A 9,278-nucleotide genomic window follows, 5' to 3' on the forward strand; every position below is an offset into this window, starting at 1 on the left:
CCCGGGAAGCGCGGCCGCGGCGCGCCGGAACGGGCGGGGCCCGCGCAGCGCGGGCGGAAGTCGCGGCCGCCGCGCGTAGGAGCTTCCGCCGGGGCGGGCGGGGTGCGGGGAGCCAGCGAGCGCGGCGGGAGCGGCAGCAGCGGCGGAGGGAGCACGGAAAGCCGCAACCATGGTGAGCCGGGCGGGCCCGCGGGGCGGGGGGCCGCCGGGGCAGCGAGCTCCGCTCCGGGCCGGGCCGGGCCGGGCCGGGCCGGGCCGGGCCGCGGGTAACGCGGCGCTCTCTTGCAGACGGTGGGCAAGAGCAGCAAGATGCTGCAGCACATCGACTACCGCATGCGGTGCATCCTGCAGGATGGGCGCGTCTTCATCGGCACGTTCAAGGCCTTCGATAAGCACATGAACCTCATCCTCTGCGACTGCGACGAGTTCCGCAAGATCAAGTGAGCGCTGGGGGTGCCCCCAGCCCGCTCCCCAGCGCGGGGGGCCTCGGGGCGAGAGCCGGGACAGCGGTGGGGCAGCCTGTGCTGCCGGCTCCTGCAAAAACACTCATGGGTTTAGTCTCTTTTGTTAAATCCCCAACTTGCTAAAGCTTACGGGATCCTTTGTTTCAGTTCTTTCCAAATAGCCCGCATACGTGATGCCATTTTAGCAGTTCAGATTTAGTTTGAGGCATATAAAAATGTGCTCATCTCTACAGAAGCAGCCTAGTCATATATTCTGTTGCAAGCTCAAAGTGCAGCATTCATTCATTCTGGTTTTCCTTCTGTTTTGAAATTTTTTTCCCTCCCCAGACCTAAAAATTCAAAACAGCCAGAGCGGGAAGAGAAACGAGTCCTTGGTCTTGTGTTGCTGCGAGGGGAAAACCTGGTGTCCATGACGGTTGAAGGACCTCCTCCAAAAGATGTAAGAATAAGCAGAGAGCTAAAGAAAAAAGAAGGGAAATCTGATGAATCTGCAGGGGAACACTACTATTGTATTGTTGTAGACTTACAGATGTTACAGATGCTGTTGTGGCTAGGTCCAACAAGCTTCACTGCAGGAAGCTCTAATTCCTTTGTGGGCTGGGACATTTCATTGGACAAAGGAAGGCTGTGGGCATCTGGAGGCTCTGAGGACTTCTGATAAATCTTTCTTTTTGGGGGCTGTGTTTTCAGACTGGAATTGCCCGGGTGCCCCTCGCTGGAGCTGCTGGAGGACCTGGTGTTGGGAGAGCAGCAGGGAGGGGAGTTCCAGCTGGTACTCCCATGCCACAAGCTCCAGCAGGATTAGCTGGCCCTGTCAGAGGAGTGGGAGGACCATCCCAACAGGTGAGATACTATGACCCATGTGGCTTATTTTTTGGTACCAGTGTGATGCAAAAGATTGGTGTAGTGCAAGAACTGTAATCTTAGTTTGTTACCACAAAGTTTGAGCCTAGCTAGGCTTTTTTTGGTATGAGATCTCCCTGGGTATTGTCCTGTATGACAGAAGAAGAGGGTTGAAAAGTGAAGTTTTTCACACATAATTCAAGTGGTATGCATTGAATTGTGTTACAGGTTGTAATGTTATTTAGTCAGTTAAGAGAAAGAAGATGGGTGAATTTCAATGTTACTTTTTAGTTATTGTGATAAAGCAGGTGCTATTTTTTCTGAGTCTATTTGTTTCATCTCCAGGTGATGACACCCCAGGGTCGTGGGACAGTTGCAGCTGCTGCTGCAGCAGCCACTGCCAGCATAGCAGGAGCCCCAACTCAGTACACACCAGGGCGTGGGGGTCCTCCCCCACCCATGAGCAGAGGAGCCCCTCCTCCAGGTAGGAATTACTCTGTAGAGCTCATGTTTTGTTGCAGAATTGGCAATAACATTTTTCTGATGAAAATCTGGTATTGTGGGAGATACCCTGATACCCAGCTAGTGCCTTGAATATTCAGCTGGATTTACATGCTTGTTTTTCCTCTGGCTTAAGGAATGATGGGACCTCCTCCAGGCATGAGACCACCAATGGGCCCCCCCATGGGAATGCCCCCTGGCCGAGGGGCTCCCATGGGAATGCCCCCCCCAGGCATGAGACCACCACCCCCAGGAATGAGAGGTGAGCAGAGGCTATCCCAGCTGCCATGGGGCTCTGACAAGCTGTAATAAAATGTTTGAAGGGGGATGCATTCCAGTGTCTCCCTAGCTCTGCTAGCTGTCGAAGTGCTTTGGTGCCAGAGAGGGGTCCTATGGCTACTTTGAGCAGGGGGGAAATACCTTTTTTATTTAGTGTTGCTGCTTCTTTTCTCTTCAACTCTTTCCTTTATTCCCAGGACCCCCTCCACCTGGCATGCGCCCCCCAAGGCCATGAGAGTTCTGTAATGTACCTCTGAACTGGGAGAAGACCAAGGAAGGGGATACACTGAGCAGTGCCACCTGTCAGACCTTTGCTATGTATATTTTATATCTACTGCTGGTAATGTTTGCCCTTTTTAATAAAGCTGGAAAACCTAGTACTAGGGAGTCTCTGTTGTGCTGGTCTGTTTGTGTCAAGAGTGCAGCCATTTTTTTTTTACTGCTCCACACTGGTCATCCCAGAAGAGCAAGCTTGAAGAAAAAAAGCTTAATTTGTAAAGATAGAAATTAACAGTTGTTTTGTGTTCCTTATAGGAATTAAGGCATATCAATGAAGTTTAACAAGCCTGATGGAAAAATAACATACTGGAGAGTGGAGATGGTAAAAAATTAAACCATCTTTGTGACAGCTAGTTTAAAAAACTTCTTTTCCTGTTATGGAAATGGGTTCTAAACCACAAGAATATTCTTTCAGCTCTTAGTTATTTGAGATCACAGAAGTATATGAGCAAAACTTCGTTCAGTTTTTGCCTTAAAGTTATTACGTACATGAACTAGAAAGATATAACATATTCCAGCTCTCAGTTGTTCTAGCCATCCATTAAAAAGTCAACATCTTACAAGAAAAATAATCCTTTATTTCATGGGTTGCTACAGATGTTTTCACAGTCTTTAACCAGGTAATTGACAAACATCCCAGAGCTATTCCACGACTTGAAGAAAAACTTCAATTTTACTGAGGTTGTCTCCTTGCAGTACTACAAAATCGAGGGCCTGTACAGTGTGTCTGAAATTACCCATTTGGTAACAGTTCTTACTTTACTTTCTCTTATACCTGCAAGAGAAGACAATAGAAATAATATTACTCCATCAGCTCAACTCTCAGTGTTGGGATGAGAAGCAGCACTGAGCATTTTCTATGCAAAATGGTCTCCCAAGTAGAAACCTAGGAATGTGTTATTAAAGGCACTATCCTTGATTACCCCCAGCATCAGACCTGCAATAAGAGGGTACTGCAGAACCAACACACCTTTTAGTAAGGGCCTTTAAACAATCACAAGAGGAAGAAGAATAAAGCAAGGAAAAAGCCCCAAAACTTGTACAAGAAAGTAAAGGGAACTATACCTGGACTTTGATTTGAAGTTCCCTCCTTTCCTGCGCTGTGCGATACCCAAGCGTTTTCGATCTTCAAAGGATGGGCTTTTGAGAGAGGGGAGGAAGGAGAGGTCATGTCACAGAATTAAATCAGCAGGACAGGTACTTCTCAAAAAAAACCTGCCCCAATTTCAGAACCTTCTCCCCCAATATCAAAGTATCCCTGAGGAAGTACAGAGATGCAAACAAATTCTCATTACTGCAGTCTGCACTAATGTAGACCTGCTAAGACCTTACCCGGCACGGTACTTCTTCAGAGCCTTCCTGCTTGTGTTGGTCAGCTCTTCATCAAACACAGACACTTTTTTCTTCTTCTTGGGACCTAACAAATAATAAGAACACTGGTTGTAAACAGAAGGCCACACCATCATCACAGTACTCTTAAACACAACAATTAGCCTAAGCATGAGGCAAATGACTGCAAAGATGGACCCTGGGCCAGCACTTGTGGCCATTCCTTCAAAGATCGGTGCCCCTCTCTGTACAAACTACATTAATTTACCTATTTCTAGCAAAGTAAGTGACATAGAGGAAGTTAGCTGTAAAACAAAAGTCTCTACCTGCTGGTGCTGCTGCTGGTTCCTCTTCTGGCAATGCTCTGGCTCTCTTTGCTCGGCGATTCCTCTTTGCCAGCCGCTCAGCATACATTTGAGATTTCAAGATCTCAAACTGTGACCTTTCCTCTGGCTAAAAGGTGTTAAAGCAGAAGTTTTGGTGATGTGAAGCTTTGCTAAGGGATAACTGATAGTCTGGCCAGATTCCCACTTGTCAACAAATAAACTCACTGTCATTTGGCCTTTTTTCTGTGTGTCCTGTACAAATTTCTTCCTTTTCTTTTTCCCTCGTAATGCTAAGTCAAATTCCTGCAGGGCTTTAGCCACTAGAAAGAGAAAGAAAAACAGAATAAAAAACCTCTTAAAGCACAGAGCAGAGTCCAGCTGTGGCTATAAAATTTAACAAGGCCACAGTGTCATGACTCACATTTCTCTTTCTTCCTCTCCTCACGGGTCTGGAACCAGCTCCGCTCCAAAGTCTCACTTCCAGTCTCTTTTTTTCCTGTCTCCAGCTGCTTCTTTGCCTTGTTGATCTGTGGTAATTCAGGCAAGATGTGAGCTCATGGTAGCTAAAAATTACTCCTCTCTTCCCTTTCTAAAACAGGCAGGTGAAGTACACTTAGGGTAACCTCACAATGGACTATATCACACTAGATACTAAAAAAATTGCTTACCTGGGCCTCTGACTGCTGCATCTCACGTTCCTCACGCTCCAAGCAGAGAACTGCATAGATATCTTTCTCTAGATTCTCAATCTTCTCCCGAAATTTCAATATGACATCTGAAAACAATACCATATGAACACCAGAAGCAGCTCATGTGAAGCCCATCTTGTTTTTCAGCACCTCCTATAGTACCTGTATCTGTACCATTCCCTGTGTACCCCCTCCGGCTTTTTACCTCAGTAAAAGTACCACATACCTTGGGGGAGGATTCTGGCTTTCACTGGTGCTTTAGCAGTCTTGACAATCTCCTTCAGCATCTTGCGCTCTTCCTCGCCCACCAGTGAAACGGAACGACCAGCCTTGCCTGCCCTGGCTGTCCGACCCACACGGTGCACGTAGTGTTTGATGGTGTTAGGCATGGTGAAATTGATTACCTGTGACAGAAACAGTGTTAGTAGGGAATCACCATGAAATGCCTCATTAAAAAGCTCAGCATTTCAAATACTCACTGTTTTAACACCTTCAATATCAAGTCCACGTGCAGCCACATCTGTAGCTACCAGGATATCGATCTGCTCATCCTTAAAGCGCCTGAGCAAAGAAAGCAAATGCATTAGCAATGAATGCAGCCATCTACTTCCACCCTAAAACTTCCACCTTGGAACTTCTTTTTAGCTTAGGCTTGCAAACTAAGCCTGCTAATACCTGAGTGATTCCAGCCGCTGTGTCTGAGAGAGGTTCCCATGAAGCTCCCCAACCCGCAGGCCCATCAGTCCCAGCAGGATGTGCATGCGGTGAGCTTGCTTCTTGGTCTGGGTGAAAAGCATCACGTGATCCTGGAAGGTTCGTGTCAGCAGAGCTAAAAGAAAGTGCTCTCAGAAGGCTGCTCCACAGCCACTCACTGATTCCAGCCTCCTTGGCTCATCACTAACCTGTAACAATGGCCTCCCGGTCCCCCTCCCGGTTGGGTCTGATCCGGATAAACTCCTGCCGCAGGAAAGGCGCAACATCTGTGTTGCTGTTCACGAAAATTCGGACGGGATTTTTCAGGGAAACGGAAGCCAAATCTTTCACCTACAGAAACAAGTTAAGAAAAAAGTCCCAATGATTTCTGGTAAAAGACCTGGCCTAACAAATTCCCATTCAACTTCCTGCCTGGGTATGTTTCTCAGCAGCTTGTCTTACCTCCTCAGTCATTGTAGCAGAGAAAAGCATTGTCTGACGATGGTGGGAACACAACCTGATTATTTCCTTCATCTGTTCCTCAAAGTATTCATCCAGCATCCTACACAGGAGAAACAGAGTAAGGTAAGGCAGCTTCATTTGAGCCTGGCCAAGAAACATTACATAAGGCAGGACAACAATGACAGCCTGATAGCTTGGAGAAAGGAAAGCAGAAAACTGCCATGTTTTTCATTGCTGTCCTGCTTGCTCTACCTGTCTGCTTCATCCAAAATCAGCACCTCAACGCTGCTCAGGTGGAAGGAAGGGCAGTTGTGGAGATGATCAATCAGTCGCCCAGGAGTGGCAATAAGAATGTCTGGCCCTGAGCGCAGAGCAGCTTCCTGAGTCTTCACATCCAGGCCCCCTGAAAGAGAGGGAATACAGACTGCTGACCCCCGGAGCACCCTGCAGCCGAGTACCGGGATGCAAACTGCCTGAGGAATGGGAAGCACCTCAGATAAAACCACATTCCAAAACAGAAATGACTCCATATTTTTCTTCTCAGAAACAGGTAAACAAGTACAGCACAACCTTGGAAAGCCAGATTTTAAACCCCCATGTATCTACTAGAAGCATAATAACCACACAGCCTCCAGTTTTAAGCACAGAATTCCCAGTTCTGTATAGTGGTTTACAATGAGCTGTACAATTCACATAAATGACTGAACTCACCTACTGCCAGGCAAGTTGTGACACTGCTGAACTGTGCCAGCTGTTTTGTGACAGAGTGCACCTGAATACCCAGCTCTCGTGTTGGCACCAGAACCAGTACACGTGTTATTGGAGCCTGACGAGGTTTGTAAATCAGGCGCTCAAGGACGGGCAAGATGAAGGCAGCTGTTTTACCTGAAAAAAAATATTAAGAAGGGTTACCAGTTACTGCGAATAGCTAATTCTCTGTTTCTAATGTCCTGCTCAACCCCTACCTGTCCCAGTGGCAGCACAAGCACAAATATCCTTTCCCAGAAGACCCACTGGGATACAAGCCTTCTGAATTGGGGTTGGTTGCTTGAAGCCAAGAGCTGTGATTGCCTACAAAGGAGGGAGAGTAATTAAACTCAGTCTCTGGTATGATCACACCTGGAATGCTGTGCCCAGAGCTGGGCTCATCACTACAAGACACACAGACATACTGAGAGAGACGAGCAGCAGGCTATGAAGATTATGAAGGTTTGGGAGCACCTCACATCTGGGGAAAGGCTGACAGAGCTGGGACTGCTGAGCCTGGAGAAAGCTCAGGGGGAAATCTGTCAACATCAATAAATATCTGATGGGAGGGTGGAAAGTGGATGGAATCAGGCTCTGTTCAGTGGTGCCCAGAGACAGACATAATGGGCACAAACTGAAACATGGTGATGTACGTATTTAGCTCCTTCTAAACACCAAGAACCACTTTTTCACCTCAAGGGTGACCAAGCAGCAGGACAAGGGGCCCACAAAGTTGCAGTCTCCAGCCCTGGAGATATTCAAAGCCATTTGGACACATTGCTAGGCAGGAACTCTAAGTGGCCCTTCTTGAGCAGGGACTGGACAAGATGACCTCCAACCATGCTGTGACAAGTCTTGCTCAAGATGGTGTTAACACATTCAATCTTTGATTGACACAATCAAAGAACAGTTTCCACTAATCTATAATAACAGCTTCTAAAGGACTCTCACACTAGCTCCCAAATTATTTCCTTGTCAGAGAGGTGGCAAAGCAATGAGAAATTTGACAGTTCCAACTGGTGGCAGGGAGGCTGTACAAAATTCCTAAGACTAATACGTAATAAATCAGCTAGGTAAATACCTTCAGCAAAGGTCGTGAAAGATTCATGTCCTGGAATGACAAGTTATCATCATATTGGGAGGCATCTTCAAAAAAGCTCTCTGCTTCCTAGAAACAGGAACAACAACAAAACTGGAACAACACATGCAGTAACACAGTACGTTATCAAAGGGCTCTGGGCTGGTTTCTGAGCTACGATTTGTTAACCAAAGCAAATAAGAAATACTGGAGGAATTTGACTAGTTTTTAACACTTACCACTTCTCCCTTTTTTGATCTCTTCTTTTCCTTCACTTTGACCTTATCTTCAGAGAAAGAGAAATATGGCAGGAATTAGGAAGCACAGCTAAACTCATAACAAGATAAACTATCTTCACCTTGTAACCTCATACTTTTTGCTCTCAATTCAGATATTGAGGGAGAAGCCTCAGAAACAAGTAGAGGCATGTAATGGAGTAAAATTGCCCAGTAAACACCCTTGTTCAGGGATGAGTTCAATTATGGCTACCATTCAAAATAAACTTGATTAAAATCAGAAGGAATGTTGCAGAAGGCAAACAAAATATAAAACGTGCTCCTTGCCCACTCCCACCAAGGCTTCACTTCAGACTTTTCTCCAGTGAGCCAACTCTGTGTCAGATTCCTGGCCATGTCAGTGCTGATACCTGCTTTTGTGAAGATACTTTCATCATCCAGTGAATACTCAGAATCCGCATCTTCTTCATCCCTACTGCAATCCTCATGCTCCTTTTTGGTTTGATCATCTTCAGCCTCTGCATCCTCATCTTTCACTTTGGCTTGTTTAGCTTCCCTTTCCTAAAAAACAAAACTACGAAAATGTTTTAAAAAGAAAGGATGAAAAAGAAACTTCATTCCTTTGTGAGTCTGTTTGTTATTATGAGCCCATTCAAAAATCCACGGTTTTGCATAACTTTAACCACCTATAATTCTGCAACCTCACCCATTCAGCAACACATCAATGTGGCAGCAAACAGAGCCGAAGTGATGGCCAAACACACACCAATCTTTCCGGCAATAAGAAAGATCCTGACCTGGAGTTTTCTTTTCTGTCTCACTTTCTCAATCTTCTCATCCAGCGTCGTAGCTGCTTTCTAGGCAGAAAACCACAACAGGAGAGCTGTAAGAGGAGACCAGGGGAGCAGCGGGCGCTGTGGCCCGTGGCACCGCAGCTCCATCCCGGCCCCAGGCCTCACCTTGCCGCGGAGCTGCCGCAGCGCCGCCGTCCAGGCATCCTCCCCGCCGGCCTCCGCCTCCCCGAACACGAAGTCGGCGCTGAAGTGGCCGCGGGAGGGTCCCCGCCGCCTGGGGCCCGGCGCCCGGGGCAGCTCCTGCGGAAAGAGCCGTGAGCAAGGACCGCGGCCCGGCCCCGCCGCCCCGGCCCGGCCCGCGCCTCCCCGCCCGCCCGGGCCCACCTCCTCCTCCTCGGAGTCGCCAGATTCCGAGTCCACGGGCACCACGTCCCACTCGGCGATGGTGCCCACCAGGCCCAGGCTCTCCAGCGTGGCCATGGCTGCGAGCCGGAACCCCGCGGGACACGCGTGCGCTGGGCCGGGCCGGGGGCCGGGCCCGGGCGGGTGGGCAGAGCC

General features: G+C 47.9%; 2 protein-coding genes across 2 annotated transcripts; one reads left to right on the forward strand and one right to left on the reverse strand.

The window, feature by feature from the left end:
- The first annotated feature begins 48 nt into the window (after positions 1–48).
- Positions 49–2,457, forward strand: SNRPB (small nuclear ribonucleoprotein polypeptides B and B1). The gene is made up of 7 exons (XM_084217705.1): positions 49–172; positions 289–440; positions 792–903; positions 1,155–1,307; positions 1,653–1,791; positions 1,945–2,070; positions 2,285–2,457. Exons 1-7 carry the CDS (start codon positions 170–172, stop codon positions 2,320–2,322), a joined length of 723 nt encoding a protein of 240 aa, XP_084073831.1. The 5' UTR covers positions 49–169; the 3' UTR covers positions 2,323–2,457.
- Positions 2,458–2,923: 466 nt separating this feature from the next.
- DDX27 (DEAD-box helicase 27) lies at positions 2,924–9,252 on the reverse strand. The gene is made up of 21 exons (XM_084217863.1): positions 9,105–9,252; positions 8,886–9,020; positions 8,724–8,783; positions 8,337–8,487; positions 7,930–7,976; positions 7,694–7,780; positions 6,831–6,936; positions 6,577–6,750; positions 6,118–6,268; positions 5,866–5,965; positions 5,613–5,754; positions 5,386–5,539; positions 5,190–5,271; positions 4,937–5,114; positions 4,690–4,796; positions 4,443–4,548; positions 4,247–4,341; positions 4,022–4,148; positions 3,699–3,783; positions 3,432–3,506; positions 2,924–3,141 (listed from the first exon to the last, which is right to left on the reverse strand). The coding sequence occupies exons 1-21, from the start codon at positions 9,198–9,200 to the stop codon at positions 3,126–3,128; spliced, it is 2,274 nt and encodes a 757-aa protein (XP_084073989.1). The 5' UTR covers positions 9,201–9,252; the 3' UTR covers positions 2,924–3,125.
- Between the last annotated feature and the right edge of the window lie 26 nt (positions 9,253–9,278).

The sequence above is a fragment of the Fringilla coelebs genome, assembly GCF_963513975.1.
Source record: "Fringilla coelebs genome assembly, chromosome: 18".
Taxonomy (NCBI): domain Eukaryota; kingdom Metazoa; phylum Chordata; class Aves; order Passeriformes; family Fringillidae; genus Fringilla; species Fringilla coelebs.